Genomic DNA, 21491 nt, shown 5'->3' on the forward strand with positions numbered 1-21491 from the left:
AATAGAAACTTTACAAAATTGACTTCCCTTTCCAAAAACTATTCTGAATTTTCAAAAATTTTCTGACTTAAATAAAAGATCTAGTAAATGTTCCAAATCAATCCCAGTTTCCAAAAGATTTCTCACTTTCCAGAAACGTTTTCACAAAAAAAAAGCTCCAAAAATGTCTTAACGTTTCAGAAATTGTCCTCACATTCTGAAATATGTCCTCAATTTTTGTATCACTTTTTCTCAGTTCCTGAAAAAATTCTCCTCACTGTCCAAAAAATGTTCTCACTTAAAAGAAAACCCCTATCCTTACTCTCCAAAACAACTTTCTCAAAAGATGTCCTCACTTTTGAAAATGTCCTCACAGTCCAGGTCTAAACCTGAAGCCGGTCCTCACAGAGATAGACATACGTATAGAGGGCACATTCTCACAGTAGAGACGTGGACGTTAACCCACAAACAAGCATGAAAGTGGACGTGCAATCACACGCACTCCTGGGAGTCTTGCATCAGGAATGATGATGTATAAATATCGACCACCAAATCTACACACAGTATGAGGTTTGTCTGTGTGTGTGTGTGTGTGTGTGTGTGTGTGTGTGTGTGTGTCTGATGCAATCCACATCCCTCCTGGTCAAACTGGAGCATTTTAATCCAGAGGAACAGAGCCAGGATCAGGATCAATAATGCAGAAGTGGTCGTTATCCTAAAAGTATTGTACCCCAGGGGTGTGTGTGTGTTCGTGTATGTGTATGTGTGTGTGTGTGTGTGTGTGTGTGCAGGGCGGAGGTCTGTTTTGACTATAAAGGTGGATGAGGTAGTGGTAGGTCATCGTAGGAAAAGAGGGGAAGAAGGGGGGAGGACGCATACACACATACACACTTTCTCTCTTACTGGAGTTCATTTACAACCACCAGGGTATTGCACACACACACACACACACACACACACACACACAGCGGTCATCCGTCATCCGGACGCTGACATGACAGCTCGGTGGGGGTGAGGAGGGGTGGGTAGGAGGGGGGCTTCATCCTGGGGCACCGCCCGCCATCTGGCAGGGAATTCTGGGAAGGCCGGAGAAGGCTGAGACCACCAAAAGGGGAGGTGGTGGTGGTGCTGGGTGGAGGTGGTGGTTGGAGGCCATGTTTGACTTTGTTGTTGGTGCCTGGGTCCAATCACAGTGTGGCGAGGAGAGAGGAGGGGTGGACAAAATAAAAGCAACACTCGGATATATCAACACATCAGCTGTCTCATTAGTTCACATAAACCTGACCTGCATAAAACAACACAACTGATTCATGGGTGCAGTGAACAGGTCCCAGTTTCAGTAAACTGGTTTATCTTCACACTGGTTTATGGATTAACTGGTCTAGATGTGCACTAAATGGATTTACATGGACATTTAATTGGTTTATAAACTGGTTAAATGTCCAGTAAACTGGTTTATCTGTAAATTAGTTCACCTGAAAAGTTACACCCAAAAACACATTCTCACTCCGACCTCGTCACATGTCCACGTTTGGTCATGGACTTTCCACGTCCACATATGACGTCCAAGGTACCCTGGGTGTGTTGGTTGTTGACGTTCTGGGACGCCGTGTCAACTTCAGCCTGTTACATGCATTGTCTGTTTTCAAAATACACTTCTGTTTTCGCAGGAAATGTACAGTTTGCATACAGTCTCTTTCAAAATAAAAGCACTGTGTCGGTACAACACTGCAAATTGACCAACAAATAGATGTTTTGCTAGCAGTCTTACACGCAGCGAACACCGGCCTCCCGTGTGAAAGTTGGTGGTTGTTGGACCCATCCACCACCCCTCCTGCCCATCCTACTCGAACCTCCGCTGCCTTAACTTTCGTTGTTGTCAGACAATAGTGGCGGCTGGCTGCGTATCACCGATGTGAAAGGTATTTTTTTTTTTCGTCGGTATCTGACGCTGGAAGTGACTGACCAAGCGCTGGATTTTGATGACTCTGGACCGTGTTCACATGTTTCAGGCAGGAAGAAATTCTTTGTAACATAGGTCACAGGAGGCACAGGACTCTGTTTACTAATTGGTTGCCAGTATTCTCTGGCCCACAAAAAAGCTAAACTGTCCCCAACTTACTTTGCCGCAGAAACGGCTGCAGCTCAGAGCGCCCGTAGCAGCTCTTAGCTCACAGCAGGCTGCACTTTGCCGCTGCTTGGTGTGTTTTTGGTTTAAATGCTTCTTGCCTCTCTTCAGCTCCCCACAGCCAACAGTGTGGAACACTAGCTACCGTTAGCTTAGAAATCAAGTCCGCTAACATCATCTTATATAAGCACACACCACACTACAGAGTCCACACATGCTGTGTTTCTGTTGCATACGTTTTGCAGCAGGGGCCTGGAGACGACCTCCACTTAGGGCTGCAGCAACTTGAATTCAGCTTCACACGACTGAGTGCCTTGGCTAGTAAAAACAATCGTAATGCACCTTTGCTTTGGGCCTTTAGCGCAGACTTATTGTGTTTCGAACACTTGCAGTAAATTTCCTTCGCTGCCTTAATACATGCACACACAAGCGTGATTGCTGGCCTCCTCTCTTGGGGAGGGTCATACGAGTCAAAATAAGTTTGATTGATGCTTTTTGGACCAATCACTGGAGAGAAATCATGAAATTACAAGACAAGGTGTCCGGAGCTGCAGTGAACACAGTATTCTGGACGTGTGCTGTTTTTAACTCACTGTATGCCGGACAACAGACATTTCTAATGCTCTTAAAGCATTAGTTTTTGTTATCAAATGTTTTGTTTGATGCCCAGGTGCTCGCTCACACCTACGGACTGTGAGCACGAGCAACAGGATGTTCACTTAACGGCCAACAGTGTCTCTAATAGCAAGGATTTTCTAAAAGTTACATGCAGAACCTTTAACAAGTTAAAGACGATTATAGTCGTGTTAAAATTTGACATTTTTGTAAAAAAAAAACAAACATTAAAAACAGACAAAGCCTTAGATTGCTTTTGAAGGAGACTTACATTTTATATTTTTTCATACATGCAATGAGCCCTTCACGTGATGTGATAAGCACAGAACACCTGACGTATCCAAAGAGCACCTGTATGTGACCACTGAAACCCAGCAGCACTTCTGCTCCTCCGTCTTCACATTACAAACAGACTATTAGTCTCTGTTATTTACTGTGAGTCAGAGTTTCACCCTCCTGTCTGTGTTTCTGTCCCATCAGCCGATCCTGTACGAAGGTCAGGACAAGAACCCAGAGATGTGCCGCGTCCTCCTCACCCACGAGATCATGTGCAGGTAAGACACAGTCATTAATGAACCCTGATAACGACCTCACTGAGACCCTCCTCAGTTACTCTCTGTGCAGGACAGTTGCGGCTGTCGGACCTTTCTGTGGGAGTCAAACCTGCGACTTTTAAATTCTTATTCTCAGGTGATGTGAAGCATCATTTAAACACAGCACTGTGTAATTATCCACCCTTAGTGTGATGTGTATGTGTGAGGTTTTTGTTGATGCATGTACAGTATGTGTGTGTGTGTGTGTGTGTGGAGTGTTAATTATGCCGCAGAGGAAGTGTCTCTGTGTGGTTATTAACAGCGTACTTGTCACGTGTTTGACTGTCAGAGATGGAGGATAAAAAACAAACATGTTTTGGTGTTTCATGGTAGAATCAGTAACTGAACCTTTTATACACGTTCAGAATATCAGAAATACTAATTCAGATATTTAAGTACAGTACAGTGTTGTACGCGTTTTTATTTGATTTTATCCAACACATTGGTTTTATTTTATTCTCTCATGCTATTAATTAGAATGTGTGTGACTGGAAAGACACCCAACAATATTTTAAAGTTTTTCAGGTTTAAAATATTTACATTTCTGCCCAACATAAAAATTTTACAATTATTTTACTCTCTATTAGGGATAGACCGATATGGATTTTTTAGGGTCGATGCCGATACCGATTTTTTTCCATCACCCTTAGCCGATGACCGATTATGGACTGCCGATTTTCTTGAGCCGATATTTGGGGCCGATACTGCTTTTGCTCCCTCAATTTACATAAAAAAATGAAACAATGATAACAAATATTACAGGTCTCAAGTTTAAAATAAGAAACATTTATTGAACAGTAAAAAATACTAAAACAAGATGGAAAGTTGAGGTAGAACAGGTAGAATATTATTATTATGATTATACATTCAAATAAAAAAAAGAGTTCAGTGCTCTTAAATCTTCCAGTAATGTCTTTATAAAATAAACAAATATTTAAACAAATATATATCGGCCGGCCGATGTATCGGTCTATCCTTACTCTCTATATTTTATTATTATTTTACGTCTGACTTTTCTTAGATATTATAGATATTATAAATAATACTGACATCAAAGGCCTTTGAGCTGTATTTTATATATGAAAGATGGCTTATAGATCATTTAAAGAAGTTACCGTGACAACACTTGTGTGTATGTTTGTTGGCTGTGTGTGTGTGTGTGTGTGTGTGTGTGTGTGTAAAAAAGAGCAGCTGTTGGTTTGTTGTTCATCACACCAATCAACACGTTTCCTGCCCTGCGTGTCTCTGCTGTTTTCTGAGAGTTAATGGTTTTACTGGTTCAGACTCAGAAGTGAAGAAGAAGAAGAGAAGAAGAGGAGCGAGGGGGAAGGGGATAAAAATAGGACACACACACACACACACACACACACACACTTGGAGCTGGGGTCTACATTTACATTGAATTTATTCAGTTCAGTTCCGATGTTCATGAATCAACCTGATCGCAGTAAAACCAACTGGTTTATCAGTGAACTGGTCCCAGTTACAGCAAACTGGTTTAAGTGTCAAGAAAAACTAGTTTCATGTGCAGCAAACTGGTTTATCTGTACATAGAATCATCTGCTATAAACTAGTTTACATGTGCATGTGTAAATTTGTGTACATGCAAACTGGTCTAAATGTGGAGTAAACTGGTTGACTTGTAGCATTCACTGGTTTCGGAGGGTTGTTGTGTAAGTGTGCAGTGAACTGAGTAACCTGCAGCTCAAAGTGGTGGTTTACATTTAAATAAACTGGTACAACAAAACAGGAATAAACTGGTTTATCTGCAGTAAACTGGTGAATTTGTTGAGTTAAGTGGTTTATGTTTAAAGTAGTTTAAATGTGCAGTGAATGGATTTGCATTTGAATAAATTGGTAAATATATTGGGAGTAAACTGGTTTATATGTGCAGTAAACTGGTTAATCTTTAGAGGAAACTGGATTATGTGTAAACTGGTCTAAATGTGCATTGAACTGTTTAATCTGTAAACTGGTTTACATGTGCATGAATCACAATAAACATACAAAAGACCAGTTTAGATCAGCAGGAAACTGATTTACACGTTCAGTTATCTGGTCTGTCTGTAGAATAAACTTGTTGCATATAAACTGGTCGTGGTGTCCAGTAAACTGGTTTCTGTAAACTGGTCGAGGCGTGCAGTAAACTGTTAAACTGGTTTACGTGTAAACTTGCAGATGTGCCTTAAATGTGAAGTAACTGGTTTACATCTGCAGAAAACTGGTTCATCTGTAAACTGGTTTTAGAGTAAAGCAGTTTGAATGTTGAGTAAATTAATTTACATTTAAATAGATTAATGAATATATTGGAAGTATACTGGTTTATATGTGCAGTGAAGTGTTTAATCTTTAGAGGAAAGTGGTTTATGTGTAAACTGGTCCAAATGGGCATGGATTTGTATAAACATGCAAAACACCTTAAGGACTTTAGATCAACAGGTTTACATGTTGAGTTTTATGGTTTGTCTGTTGAACAAAATGGGCACTAAACTGGTTTCTGTACACTGGCTGAGGTGTGGATTAAACTGGTAAATACACTGATTTACATGTAAACTTGCACATGTGCCATAAACTGGTTTAATTATGAAGTAAACTGGTTTACAGTTGTAGCAAAGTGGTTGATGCAAAGTTTAGTCACTAATGTTTTAATGTCAGATGTTGCACAGATGAAAGAGTCAGAGAACAGTTTGTACTTCACTCTTGGAGCTCTGTATTCAGTAACAGAAACAGGTCTGCTGGTCTGTAGTTTGACCTCCTCCTGTTTTATCTCCTCCTCTTCTTCACCCAAACTTCAGTATCTCTAAACTTCCCTCCTCTGACTTTTATCGGGGCGTCGTGCTCATTTCCCCCCTGCCAGATCCCTTCGATACGAGCTTCATTTCCATAATGACGGCTGGCTGTCTGCGTCTCTGAGCTTCAGTCATTATGTGATTGAGTGCGATTATTAACCAGCTTTCCCCCTGATGGATGCTGTGTTTCCATTCGCTAATGAGAGAGGGATCAGAGACCGGCTCACTCTTTCCATCTCTCTGTCTCTGTCTCTCTGCCGTCATGTGTCCCAGGTGAGCTCGTCTTTATGGGCGTCCCTGTTGGTTTGTCTACCTGGATTGCACTCGGCAGGTTGTGAGCATGGAGCGGAGCACCTGTTTCAGGTGCAGGAACACCCTGTGACTCATTGTGTGGGATTAACACAATAAGAAACAACCTGAGTGCATCTCCTGTGTCCATGTTGGAGAAGACATTTTGTTCTTTTGGTTGACGTAACAATATAGGGTTAACATTTTAAATCAACAGGAGATAGATTTTAAACTTTTAGGCACTTCTCTCCACTGGTTGGTGGACCTGAGAAGTGACAATGCTGGTCTTTCATCTCAGGCATTTTTTAAAAAAAAAGGTTGTTCATATAACGTTTGCATTTATATTTGTTGTTTTTTCCTCTTTTATTTTGGTATTTATGTGTATTATACCAGTGTTTGGGAAGGACAAGTCTTTCATTTATTATCAAAATATATTAAATGATTCAGTCTGAATTCATTTACTTCAGATTTTGATTTACTTGCAAAAAGTTTTTCTATAATTTTAGAGGTTTTTCAGCATTTGTAAGTGTCCCTGAATCCAAATAACCAAACAGTTAATGATCCCTCCCTGCCGACAGAGAGCAAAGTTAGATCCAGACAGCTTATCTCACCTTACCTTACTGCCACTGTGCAATAATTATGTAAACCTGGCGATTTTTTTGTCAGTTTAGGTGAGATGTGTTGGCTGCTTTGAAAAATATGTGTGTGTTCCACTTTGCTTGCCGTTGTCCTGTCATATCAGTGTTAGTATGATCTCATTATACACTGTGACTTTCCTTCAGTTGCCTTCCCACATCCCTTTGGTCATACGTGTACAGTATGTGCACAGATTTCTTCACTTTTATTTACCTTCAACTCGTAGAAGTTGTTTTTTAATTACGACTATTTCATGACAGAAAATACGTTCTGGAGGAAACTTAATGTGCACAGATACATTTTATCAATCCAAATAATGAGACATTTTAATTAACTGACAAGTTGCAAACATGATACTGAACACATCACTGAAAACATTTGGTTTCTGACAAAATCTCTGATCTTACAGCACAATTTGTGCAGGTAGTAACTGCAGCATGATTAAACTTTTTTATGTTTCAGTTTAGACTCACAGCTCCTGTTAAAGGTCAAACAAAGATGTTGGACCTGGTTAAATATTGGAATAGTTGACATTGACTCAAAACATGAGACATGTGTTGACCTAATCAACATTAAAACAAAAACTACAGTCTTTTACTAAACCAAAATCCCTCTGTTGCCTCAACCTAAAGGAACACTTTACCCCTAAAATGATCATTTGTATATCAACTACTGAATTTGTGAAGAAAATTTTGTTTTTCTCGCATTCCCTCAAGGTTGAACAAAAAATCCAAAAATTGAGAGAATAAGTCATGGAGGACTGCGTTTAACAACAACAACAAAACCTTATCAAACTCTCTCTGAACTCTCGTGATCCACTTGTTTGCTCAGTACTAACACATTCATGTTCACTAAAACCTTACTAAATAAAACACTTTCACGTAAACAGTCTGACACACAGAGGAGTAACGCACCTGGGCAAGAGAGTGCATTTGAACTCTGCTCAGTGGAAGATAAATGAGACCTGGATTATACTGCATAAGCTGTGTCAGAGTTTGTAAACAGATGTTTTGATAAAGTTCTGCTGTTGTTTAATGTGGTCCCTGTTTACTTCGTTTCATCAAGAATTTTCTTCATTTTTGGATTCTTCGTTCCCTGTGGAGGCATGTGAGGCATTTTAACGCAACAACAGATGAGTAATTGATACACAAATGATCATTTTGGGCGTGAAGTGGTCCATTAAGTCTGACCTCTTGTGTCAAAGTCTGAAACTTTGTAAAACCGTGTCTGACCTACAACTCATTTGGGTTTTTTCTTCACACTTATTTGTGAAAAACCAAGATGTGCATTCAAACCAAATTTGTTGGGGACCAGTGAAGTTATATTCCTCATGTTCTTCAGTCAGTTTGTTTCAGAAATCCTTCAAAAATATTAAAATATGAAAACATCTTTCTTTAGTGTGCAGAAGAGGTTTAAGTCTGGGTCAAATTTTCATCTATGTGTGTGTGTGTGTGTGTGTGTGTGTGTGTGTACGCGTGTGTTTCAGCCGTGACCTCTCCATCATATCATTGCGGCACATTAACCATTCTTAAACGGGCCTCTGCTGCTTTCCAAAAACTACCAATCACAAACCAGTGAGCAGCCAGGTTGGCACGCCGGCGTTGCCAGCAGGCTCCCGGAGGCTCGCCAGCTCCGGGCCGCTCTCCTCGCCTCGCGGCCACCTCGCTCTCCCTCGCTGGCTGCCAGGCTCCGGGCGATGCTGAGGAAAAAAAAAACAAAAAACCTGCTGCCGTGCTCACTGAGAGGAAGGGCGGCTTCCAGGCCAGGCGGCGCCGGCTGCTGGCTGGCTGCGTCGAATCATCAGGCCTGGCTGCTGCTGCCGCCGAGGCGTTCCAGGCCTTCGGGTAATTACAACACTTGCCCTTTGAAAGCGAGCCCTGCGCTGCCGGCCCCGTCCTGCTCGGTGTTATCTGGACGCTGTGATCCGAGCGCCGGCCTCTGACGCCGTGCTGCACCATCCTCAGGGAGCCTTTGAAGGGCTCTCTCAGCTTTTTTTATTTGTGTGATAGTGGAGCGCCGACATGCCCGGACAAACCTTCCCTTTGTGCCTTAAGTAGATTCCACTTGTGGCGACGTCTGAAGTGGCTGCTGAGCGCTGAGGAGGAGCAGCCAGCAGTAATGATGCTTGTGTGGCCCGGCCGAGGCTCGCCGGCCAAACTGACTCCTGTGGCTGAATTATTTTTGGGGCCTGTGTGTTTGTGTGTGTGTGTGTTGCGGCTGTACAGCGACCTGAGGAGGCTCTCTGCAGCGGCGACCAGGGACGAACTCTCTGTGCTAAAATGAGTGACAGCGGCAACAACAACACACACACACACACACACACACACACACACACACACACACACTGTTTGTTTTATTTTTGCTGGTTTTTAGCCTCTCACATAAACACACACACACTCTCGGTTTCACACTCCCTCTCAGGTTTGTGTGTGTTGTTCCTCTCAGTCATTAGCCGGCCGTGGTGTTAGCCTGTTTGCGGCCCGGGGGGAAACGTCATTAAGGCGATATTGTGGACGCTCAGCCAAGGTTTGTTTTTGTCTTTGGAAAGGGGCCCCGGGTCCCTGGAGGGGCCCCGGCAGTGCTCCTGGGGTCCAGTTTGTTTATAACACTTCTTTGGCAGTTTGGAGGAGGTTGTCACCACAGCAGCACCAGTGGGTTTCCAATGCTAATTGGTCTCCTGGAACTTTCACTAATGGTTCCAAGTAGCTGGGGGAATAAATTATTGTGGCGCATTCTATGGCAACAGTCACACATACACATCCATACAGACACAGAGAGACAGCGGGGACACAAACACAGCGCTTAGTTTATGATTTTTCTGTACTTAGAGATCAAACGGCGTGATAAATGATTCATAAAGCGTCTCATTTGGCATTCGCAGCCTCGATTTGACGCTTGTTTGTCAAATGGCAATTTGATTCAGGACAGCATGGGGCGAATGCAGGAGCGTAATTGGACGTCGCGGGTCATATGCGATATGATTAATTTTTAAGAATTACCGGAAGATATGTTAATGACCCTCGCAGCGATAAGAAAGATGTGAATTCATTGTGCAGAGCAGCTTGTCAGACGGAAATTAGATCTAATGTGGAGATGGTGTTGTTGTTATTAATGATGGATGGATTCAAACGTTTACGTCTCAGAAAGCTCGACTGATGTTCAGTGTTATAAATTCATTTTGACAAATTTCTCACATTGGTGTCTCGTTGGAGGATGAAAAATGTGAATATTTTGTCTGAGGCTGAAAGAGTGTTAAAGAGTAGAGATACTATGGTTTATAACTGAGTAACACAGTTTACAGTTTATACTCCTCTGCTGTGTGTAGAAATCCTTTTATTTTACATGAAAGTATTATTTGCAAAAAGCATCTTAAGTATAAAAAATAAACTCACTGTGCTGCAGTTTGGCTCCTGACAGTGGTAAATTATCATATATCATAATAAGGGATTATTACTACTGATGAATTTATGCCTAAAACAACATTTGTTGTATCGACTGAAGGTGAAGATTATTTTAACTTGTATATATACTGTTAAGTAATTTAATCTGTAACATTACAGTATAGTTTTTGAGTTGATTCTGTTTTTTTGATCTGAAATCGTGTCCTTAGTGAGATTTGAAACCCTTTGATGAGTTTAGATTTGACAAAAAGAAAGAAAATTGCCAGTCTCGCTTCACACAAAACAATAATGAAATTAGAACTAAAGTTGGATTTAAAGAAACAAAAAAAGGAGAAACAGAAAGTTCAAAACGTGAGTTTAAAAGTAAGAGCACTAAACAACCTTACTTTAACTAGATATTCTCCTCACACCCAAAGATTAGAAATTATGTGAAAAAAAAAAAAAAAAGTCATCAACTCATCACATATATTGTATGTATATTTGTAGTTATCAGACAACAGATGAAACATCAGATTCAGATTTAAAGATTTACACAGAAACAGAAGGCAACATGAAACACAAATTATAAATGATATTGGAATGGTATTTAATTAGGTGAATAATAAATGAGTTCAGGATTTTGACAAAACAGGCTGTAGTGTGTTTGTTTTTGCCACTGACTGGTTCTATAAATGTTATGAACATTACATAAAGAACTGTGCAGGGATTCACTGATCTGGTGTGCTTGTCACTTTGTATAACCAACCTGACATCTCGCAAGAGGCGACTTGTTGCAGCTGTAAAACAATGGAAATGTTAGTGAGAGTTGGAGAAAGGAGCGCTGGGAAGAGTTTGTCCCATTAGTTATGTACGCTACATTTACACTGCCTCTTCAGGGCGGGAATTTCAAACCCTTATGCCACCTCGTTGTTCTGTATAAAAGGTATGATTAAGGAATGATTGGGAAAAGTAGCTGATAGCAGTTAGCGGCTATCTCAAAGAACAGCAGCTGAAAATGTCCGCAAATTGGGAAAACAGTGAGGTCTGAGCAGAGGACGAGATCAGCCCCCACATAAGAGAGATGGTAGATGACTGATATTGTCGTGATATGCCAATGTTATTGTTTATAAAACGCTGCTGACATATAAAGAAGGGACTTCGTAGCAGCTCTATAGCGCCATCTCTGTGCAAAAATGGCTGCTTAGACACAAAAACATGGGACAATAGAGTCCAGGCTCAAAAATACCAAAATGTCCCTTTAATTATTAACTAAAAGGACAGTGTTTCCCTCTAACAGTAGCATTAAATGTAAATGTTACACAGATACTTTAGAGCTTTACTTACATTACTTGAGTAAGTGTACTTGGTTACATCCCCTGACTGACTCTGAACCATGTGGTGCGTTCACTGACCCCCTCCAGCCAAACCCTCTCTCTCTCCTCTCCCGTCTGTCTGATGGATATTAATGTGTTGGATTCAGTCTGCTGCTGTTCAACATGCCACACTGACCCACGACACCAAAACCCTCATTTGGCTCCACCCATCCCCCGCGGAGCTGAAACAGAAACCCAGCGCTCCCTCCCTCTGGATGCCTCTACAGACTGCCGACCAGCTCCTGGTTCGGTTTCATGTTGGAGTCGGCGGGCCGGTCGGATAAAACACTCAGCAGCCAGTTTGCCCTCTGGCTACCTGGACGGTTGTTTTGGCGAGCAGCTGTCCGGCTGGCTGGCTGGTTGTCAGGGGCGACGGCACCGGGGGTCGGGGTGTGGGGGGGTCCACAGTGGTGTCTCCAAAGCTGGGCGTCGTCCAACTGTTAGTGACCTTGGCTTGGACCCCTCCCAGCTGGACGGAGAGAGACAGAGACAGAGTGTGTGTGTGTGTGTGTGTGTGTGGAGAGGAAACAAGGCTGCTTTTCAAAATAAAAGAATCTGCTAATTTGGAGCCATTTTATTTTGCAAGTCTGTAATTTCCTAATAATTTGTTTGGTGTAATTTGGTATTAATCAATAAAAATAGACATCAAGTCCTGGTAAATTAGTTGTGCAGGTTTTTAAAGCAGTTGTGGATTTTTAGGCAATTTTCCTCAAATAAAAGCTGCAGGTCGCTTCTGAAGTTGAAAAGCTTTTAGCCTTTAGCTGCTCTGAGCTTTTGGAACAACGCAAGTGTTTTATAATGAATTTAAAGGTCCAGTGTTTCGAATTTAGAGGCATTTATAGAATATAATATTTATAACTGCATTTCCAGAAGTTTTTAACCACCTGGAAATATGAGTCGTGTTTCCATTACCTTATAATGAGCCATTTATATCTACATACAGGGTCCTCCTCCTCTACGGAGTCCACCATGTTGTTTCTACAGTAGCCCGGAATGAACAACTGCATCAGCTGCTGTAGTTCTTCTACAAGCTTGGCACAAAGTAGAAGTTTAGGTTGGTTGCTGCTAGAGTCCACTAAATTGTACACACTAGACCTTTAAATCTTCACTGTTTTTGCAACACAGTCTCACTCCGACCTCGTCACACATGGACGTTTGGTCATGGACTTTACACATCAATATATATGACGTGTACCCAGGTCACTGTTCACAGTGCTGTCACAGCGACCTGTCTGATTGATACTTGCTTTAAGATGAGAACACAGATTTCTAGACTTTTAAAATCTTTTATCTAAAGTTTGTAACTGTCTGAAATATTTATGCTGCTCTGTCAGATTTACTCTCTTCTTTTTAAAGTTTTTTTTCATTAACAGAAATGACAGTGTAAGCTTCGACTGTCACTTTTTGTTTAAAGTTTGAATGTGTGAAAAAAAAAACCAAACAGATATTTGATCTGTTCATGCAGAACGTCTGCTCCTCAATAACACTGTAGTTGTTTGTGTTTTTTGTTTTGTTGATGCTACATCAGCAGGCCCTTCACTGTGAGGAAGAGTGATGCTACGTCAGCTGGTCCACATTTAGTCCTGCCTGTATGAATGAATTTCTCTCTTGTGTAATGAGATCCTGTTAGGTAGAAAAAGTCAGATTAAACTCTTGGTGTAAAATGTTTTAACACTCAATGTGTCATTTTCTCTTTCAGTCGGTGTTGTGACAAGAAGAGCTGCGGAAATCGCAACGAGACGCCGTCTGACCCCGTCATCATCGACAGGTAGGGACTCACCTGATGAGAAATTTGCCTTTCTCTCTCTACCTCTGTGTATCTGTCTGTCTTCTCTGTTTAAACACAAACACACAGTTTCATTCACTCTTTGAGAAGTCGGGTTCAGGTATTTGTCAGACGCTCATTTCACATCAGGTGGTGAGAATGTGGAGTTTTAGGTTCATGTTTTCAGAGGACGTTATACAACATGCAGCTGGTCGACATCATTAAATCTGCTGGGAATTATTTGCTTTCATGTTTAAGACCATAAAATCTTTTGTTTCTTTATATGTATATCAGCTGTTGTCTCAAGATTAATCTTGTTGTTTAATGCTCTCTGGTTGATGCCAGTGGATCGTTCTAACGCTGCTCACAAGACCAAACTCTGGTGGTTTTCAGCTTGTAACTACTGTTAACTCACTGCTGATGATCTTGCAAATCATCAAGAATTCTTCCTCCCTGGTTTCACTAAATTTCAAAGAAAATCAACTAGTATGGTAACTGGCTGCAGAAATCTAATCCATCACACTCGATGTTAAATCAACTCTTCTCTTCACGAATTCCAGTTGACTGAAGGTCTGTTGACTCTCCACCATATTTCTCTTCACCCAGCTGTCTTCTTTTTACAAACACAGCCGTCATCATGTCAGATTTCTTTGTCTCTTCCTGCTTCTGTTTTTCTGGTGTCTCACTTCTTCCTCACCTCTCACTTCCGACACTCGACTGTGTGAATTGTGTAATCAACACCAGGCGGAAAAATACCGTTTAAATGAGGCAGTATGAGCGCAGACCTCTGATCAGATTTAATGTGACAGAGAGAGCTGCTTATCACTGTTATGTGGACATGATTTCCCAACATAACCTCTGTCATAGTAATAGGTTTCTATCAATGAATATAAGCCTGGTTGTATTGGCAAAGATTTAAATTTACTGTGGTTATATTTGGAAAGTCCTGATTTGATTGTTTTTGAATCACCTTCACCTTTTAATCAGTTCATTGGATCCTCATTTTAAACAACATCAGACTTAATTCTGTGAACTTTATTCTTATTTATTTAGATGAAAGTGTGAACATATTAACCTGGAACATTTAAACCAAAGTAAAACTTATACTCACATCCTCTCTGACAAAAGGCACAGTTGCAACAATTGAAATCAATAAAGGGTCTTTCAACTGAAATCACAAAGGGAAAATAGACTTTTGTTTAAGTCCTGTTTTAAATAGATATTTGCACACCATTTAATCTCTAATCCAGGAAGTTTTAAATTTCAAATTGTTGACTTTATTTGCCTGTATGTGCACATTTTCAACACACGTTAGATACAAGATGGGTGACAAGTTAAAGGAAAACCAACATGAAGTCTCTCAGTGTTGAGTCAGACCTTCACAACAGTTTCAGTGCTCCTCACCAAGTATGTGGAGCTCTGTTGGAGGGATCATCCACAAGCTATTCCCACATTTATGTATATATACCACCTTTATTTGTTTAGTTAGTCTCCTTAAGATCGAGAGAGACCGGAGGACAGGAGACAGAAAGATCAACAAACATTTCTTCAAAATACATTTGAAGATGTCCCCCTCGATATTAAGCACATGTGCTTTTGTGGTGGTGCTTTGAGATCCTATTAATTGAAATCTCATATAGTCTCATATTTTCGGGACGATGGGGGGCGTGATCAAGTAACAAAACATGTAGCTCAGCGTGTGACGTAAACAGTGACGTGGGAGGGAAGCTGCGGCTGGTCAGTCCTTCGGCAGCTCGCTTGTAAATCGGCCCGTTCTTCACCGTCCCCGCCATCTGACGGTTAATGGCCTTTTCGTTTGCGAGGACAAGGAGGGCGCACAATTCCTTGTCTCCCCAGTTGCTCATCTTTACAGTGTCTGTCAGGTTTGTGTTTCCCTCTTGCTACTAGCTGCTCGCTAATTCCTGCTATCAGCTGTTTCCTGTTTATCCACCACCAGTGGCTCGCACGTGCAGCGTCATCAATAGCTCCTCCCACAAGTCTTCAACAGCCCCTCCCGTGGCGGAAGGGCGCCTCGTTCTGTTTGAACTAAAAGGGTTCCGCCAATGTGTCTACCCTACGAGGCAGAAAATTGGGCACCTCGGATCGATTCGCCAATCCGACTCTGTGTGTCTTAACGCTCGCAGATTGCCGGCAATACGGCCCAAAGTTCATGGAAAATCTGGCAGTGTAAAAGGTGCTAGATACACCCCTCACTCCTCCACAGCTCCACCCTCTCATCCAAATATGGTTACTCCTGGCTCCAAAAAAACCAAGATGGAGACGGCCAAAATGCTTCAAAACAGCAGTCCACAAACCAATGATTGACGTCATGGTAGCTACGTCCATCATTACATACAGTCTTTGGGTATAACATCGCCAAGGAGTCAGTGAGTTGAGCTGTGAGCTACAACTAGAGCCCTGTTTTTCCCCCTTATATTTGTTTACCTTCAATCCAGCTGTCTCTAATAAAAATATGTTGAGTAGCTATTAGTAGCTCCTGTTTGCAGTGTATCTGTGGACGTCCAGACGACTATCACTGAACTACTTTGATACAGATTCTCAGGCAAGTTCTGCCTTTAGAAGGAGCGTCTTTCTTCTCTGATTTCTAAGTGGATTTATGTGTGTTTAATTTAGATAAATGATATCCTCGGGAAGTGTGAGTCAAACTGAATCTAAAGATGAGTTTCCTGTCTGTGTTCACACACAAGTTATGAAGAAGAGCATAAGGACACTAAGAGTTTTAAAGTCGCTTAATCACCTCCGTGAGTTTTGTGTTGGTGAGCGGTCACATCAGCAGCCAAACTACAATAATTAACTTGTTGTTTTTTAAGAACACCTGCGTGCACCTGTCCCTTTCACCTCACCCCTCCTCGTCTCTCCCCCACAGCTTGAACTCCTCTGTTATAATCCTTTTAGTCAGACTACAGTAACTAAACCTGCTGCATTGACTTTCTCTATTTTAAAACTGATGCTTCATTTATTTTTCATCCAATGCCACATAAAAAAAAAAAAGAAAAAAGTCCCTCAGTGTGAATATTTATTCCGACAGCCAATCAGACGATTCAAAAGCATCGGCATCACAATCCTTTATTAACGCATGGTTCGTCCTCGCTGTCTAATCCCTCCGCCCTCGGTGTCCTTGGAGTCGGCTGCTGTCCGTCACAGCGCCCGGCTGTGATTGGTCGGGGTCGCAGTGGTGGGAGCCAATGACCTCAGAGGGGGTCAGGAGGGAGAAAGAGGGGGGAGGGGTGGGGGTCAGCAACAACTCCATGTTGGCTCGTTAGAGAGGCCTTGGACTGCGGCCAGGACACACACTCACACACACACAGGTGATACACACTCATTCACTGTACCAGCGCAGACACACACTCTCTACATACAGTATATATGGCACAAACATGTTCATAGATGCTAGAATGGGCATAAATCAGTGATCCTATATGCACATGAAATGTACACACCTATATACTGTACACTGTGTACACACACACACACACGCACACTCTGGTCCGTCCTCTCACCTTGGGCTGAGGGTGTGTTCTGGTGTGTGTGTGTCTGATGGGTGTTTTTAGAGTTTTGTCACCTCTCTGTGTGTTCTGTCACACATGAGATAGACTCTATACGTCCAACTACCCCCCCTCAACACCTACAGACACAAGGCATTGTGGGTACTGTATGGTGGCACTCAATTGGGACTTTGTTGTGTCAGAACTGTCCAATACACCAAAATAAAATAGATAATATATATACATATATATATATATATATATATATATAAATGTAAAAATGTGACTGTCAATACAGGTAACAAATAGTAAAAATACTAATTAGTTACTTTATGAACATAGAGTAGGTTGTTTATGTACTTAAAGGGTCCATCTGCATTCTTTTTTTGGTTTTTCAAATGGTAACTCCCACTCAGCCATTAGCCAAAAATTGACACCACCCCAAATACAGACACCGTTCCCTGACAGTGCATGGAGAGAAAGAAAAGTGTTAGCTTGGAAGATTTAAGCTTTGAGTTGTAACGTGGTGCTATTAAACCTTTATTAAACCAGGTGAAGACACATTGATATTCAATATAATACTGAATTTGTAGCGTATAAACACATTAATAGATCCATAATCAGTAAAATTACTGTTTCTATCAAAGGAGTCTGGTGGCTGTGGACGGGCAACACATTCTCACTCCGACCTCGTCACATATTGACGTTTGGTCATGGACTTTCCATGTCGAGATACATGTAAACAATCAGCCAAGTCAAGTTTACCGTTTTCGGTTGAAATTGCTGTCGTATACGCACATACACATAGTTGGGTTTGGGAAAAGAGAACAGGGTTTGGCCTCCTGGCACCGGCCTCCTGGGTGAATTTGGTCCATCCACCATCCATCCTGCCCGCCCTAGTCAGACTTCAGCCGCCCTAAATCTCATTGTTGTCCCTCTGCATTTCCGCCAGATGCTGCCAGGCACAGTAAAACATTGACGGCGATGGACTGCGTATCATGCCTTTAGTTAGCAGCTTTAGCAACTTGAATTCAGCCAGCTTTAAACTTCAGATGATTCCAAACTATCTATTTCTTGGCTCCTCATTATATTCTCTCTCCACCTCCATTTTGCATATCCATGTTATGAAATCACGTCACCTGTCCACAGCTTGAGTGCATTGTGCGACGGTAATAATCATTTGCATGAAACACAGTGCGTTGATGTAGTTGTATCTAATGAACAGATTCAGCTGCACTGCACAGTTTGTATATCTAACTGTGATACAACCTGTTCAGTTTTATAGTATAACGCTGCTCATTCAGACAGCAGCACCGTGTTGTGTTCACACTGATGTCAGTTTGTATTAAGTGACGTTCAGAACAAATTCTCTCTTTCTTGGTTTCACTCTCTGCAGTTCGACCGCTTTAATTAGGACACGACAGGACACTGATACTAGTCCACTAACCCAGGGAATACACACACACATACACACAGTTATTGTGTGCATATTAATGGACACACAGTAACATGGACACACACATATATGTGCAGACACACACTCTGTGATTTACTGCAGCGCTGCTTGTTTCTCTGCATTTTAGCGCCTGTTAAGAAATGCAGGATTTATTACTGTGACCCCTCTGATTCACACTTAAACACACACACACACACACACACACACACACACACACACACACACACACATAATATGGGGTGGGGGGGTATTTTAGTGTGTTTAGTGACCCATCATGCAAATGATGTAGCTCAGTAGCTACAGTAAAGCAGTTTAATGTTGTGAATTCACGTCTCGCTGGAGTAAATCAAACTGACACACACACACACACACACACACACACACACACACACACTGGTCTTTGTGAGTTTCATGCTTTATCTTTGAAGATGATGCTCTTTTACCATCTTATTTCCCTTTTCTTCATCGTCTGTCATAATTTAAAACTTTTGTTTGAGGATTTTTAAATTTTCTGAGGATGATGACGTCATAAAATATGATGACAGACATTCAAAACTTTGTTAAAAAATCTCAATAGAAGCTTCAAATGGCATTCAGTGAAGCTGTACTGATTTTGCTTCATGCTTCAAAGCTGTGAAGGCCGACAGAAACCTCAGAGACGGAGAGGTTAGAGAGTGAATATGTGTCTTAGTGATTTGGATGAACTGACCCTTTAACTTAAATCTAACAGAGCTTTACCCTCAGAACAGGAATCTGTTTCTTAGTTTTTAAAACTGAAACTGAAGCTAGACTGTCACTGACAGGCCTGTGTGTGTGTGTGTGTGTGTGTGTGCATATAAATGCGTGGTGATGTTCCTCTCAGAGGTCGCTTTGTTTCCTCCGTTTGCCGGTTAATGGCCGAAATCCTGCCGAGGCAGCAGAACGCGGCGCTGACGGATCGCCGTAACACCGCCGTTATTACACGCTAATATTGCAATTAGATGGGTGGACAAGTTGCCCGAGCGGGGCAATAAATTGCCGCAGAGTGTCAGAGCGTACGAGGAGGCCGAGCTCTAATTACCCAGAACACACCTCTCCGCCCTCCCCCTCTCCTCCTCTGCTGTCTGACCATCACCCTCCTGCTTTAATGGCCGCGCCTTACATGGAGGTCACGACCCCGCCTTTACACTCAGATCACCACTTGTTCCTCCAACGCCATTTGCGGCTTTGATGTCATCTGTAGAGAGGTGAGTGTAGAGTGATGGAGAGAGACCTTTGACCTCTACACACACCATCAGCCTCCCAGTTCGTCTCCACCCTCCTGCTTCACCTCCTGCTGTCAAACCCCTGATGTTCCCAAAGACTCTGAGCAGCAAGACTTATCTATTATTTCCTGCAAAATAGAACAGAGTCAAATTATTGTTGACCGTTGAAAAGTTTATAATCTCCTGTCACAAAGCTTGATGTCTTGCCAGTTTTGTTAATTAGCAACGTTTCCTCATCGTGTTAATAGAAAACAAAGTCACACTACGCTTTCCCCTAAATGAATTTGCTTTTTCAAATTAGATGTAAAAGAAGAAAAAGAAATTCAAAATCAAACTTCAAACATTATTCTCGCCTGTTCTGAGACACTGAGGACATCGACTGAATGGAAGTTTGAATCATGTAATTCTTCTTATGGGGCCAAAACGTTTCCAGATTAAAATAATACGTTTTTATTCCTGTTGAAATAGTTATTATTGAAGGAAATAAGAGGAACATCAGTATAACAGCTGATTACAAACATTTCATCAGTAGTTTTTAAAACATAAAAAGCTCAGTGACTACATTTCCCATCAGCCCTGTTGCCCCCCCGCCCTCCGTCTGTGAAGAGAATAAACACATTGCAAGTGATTTCCTTCATCTGTCATCTGAAGCAAATTAAGGGAAATTTAAGGGGAAACTCAAGGCCTCTGAGTTTTTATGTGAAATGGGTGTTTTTATTTTTGAGAATTAATCATCATTTGCAAAAAGAAAGTCCTGCTCGTCGTCTTTGTCTCCCAGTTAAGATGCTTTATCGTCTCCTGGGAGCAGGAACAGCAGCGAGGCTGCAGAGCGAGCGTCAGCACAGAGAGAGGAAGCTTTGATTTAAAGAGCAAGAAACAGCGCAGGGTTTTATACAGAGGACACCTCAGAGGTTTCTATTGTTTTTATTGGTGTGTTCTCCTTCACGTCAGCTCTTTACTTCTTTATTTCTGTCCATGGAAAAAGTCTTTTATTGGTTCATTCAGAGTTACATCTTTTTCTTACATTTAGTCTCTTCAAATGTGGATTCACTGATTTGTTTTAAAGAGTTGGACTTAAAATACCTGCTTTGGTGGCACAATCATGGCAGGAGACGTGGTGATGTCTCTGCACTTTTTTGCCACTATACCTGCTTGAAAAACAGCGAAGCCTCGTTTCAAAACACCTATATTTGGTGACTAAAAAAAGCCACTGGAAACACAGTAAGGGTTTGCTAAAACTCCATCAGTTCTGTTGATAGTTGGTCTTTTCGGCAACTTGGCAGGCGTCTCGTCAAGATGTCACGCCCTCCGTGATTCTCCTGGTGGAATTATCAGAACAGAAGTTGAAGAACTGTCTTGTTCTTTAAAAAGAGGACTCAAAGCTACAAGAGGCCTGTGGACTGAGGCAGCTACAACTCCCAGGGTGCATTTCACCCACAAACGTCCGATGAGGAAGCAAACAAGAAACCTTTGGAGCCTTCAGTGTTGTTTAAAAAGATGCATTCTGGGTAAAAATCTCTTAGTAATAGATACCGAGGTCTCGGCCTCAGAGTGGAAGATGTGCAGCTTTAAGTCATGTTTCAGTGTGAGTATATGTGTGCGTTGGACCCTATGGAGGGTTAACTCCACAGGGGGGTGGGTGACGGTGGAGATGGGGGTGGGGGTGGGGGGGTTATCTGCCCCTATGGACCCTTCCCAGCAATCGTAGCGTATTGATCGGGGCGAGCGAGGCCCATCGG

At 41.9% G+C, this 21491-nt stretch overlaps 1 protein-coding gene across 3 annotated transcripts in view; it reads left to right on the plus strand.

Annotated features, from left to right (window-relative positions):
• LOC125894807 (transcription factor COE3-like) overlaps positions 1-21491 on the plus strand; it is a 201598-nt gene that overhangs the window by 40702 nt on the left and 139405 nt on the right. For all 3 annotated transcript variants that reach the window (XM_049586438.1, XM_049586440.1, XM_049586439.1), the window contains exons 5-6: positions 3203-3276; positions 13481-13549. In XM_049586438.1, the coding sequence (XP_049442395.1) occupies positions 3203-3276; positions 13481-13549 (143 nt within the window). The remainder of the gene's footprint in view (positions 1-3202; positions 3277-13480; positions 13550-21491) is intronic.

The sequence above is a fragment of the Epinephelus fuscoguttatus genome, linkage group LG9 (assembly GCF_011397635.1).
Source record: "Epinephelus fuscoguttatus linkage group LG9, E.fuscoguttatus.final_Chr_v1".
Classification (NCBI taxonomy): Eukaryota; Metazoa; Chordata; class Actinopteri; order Perciformes; family Serranidae; genus Epinephelus; species Epinephelus fuscoguttatus.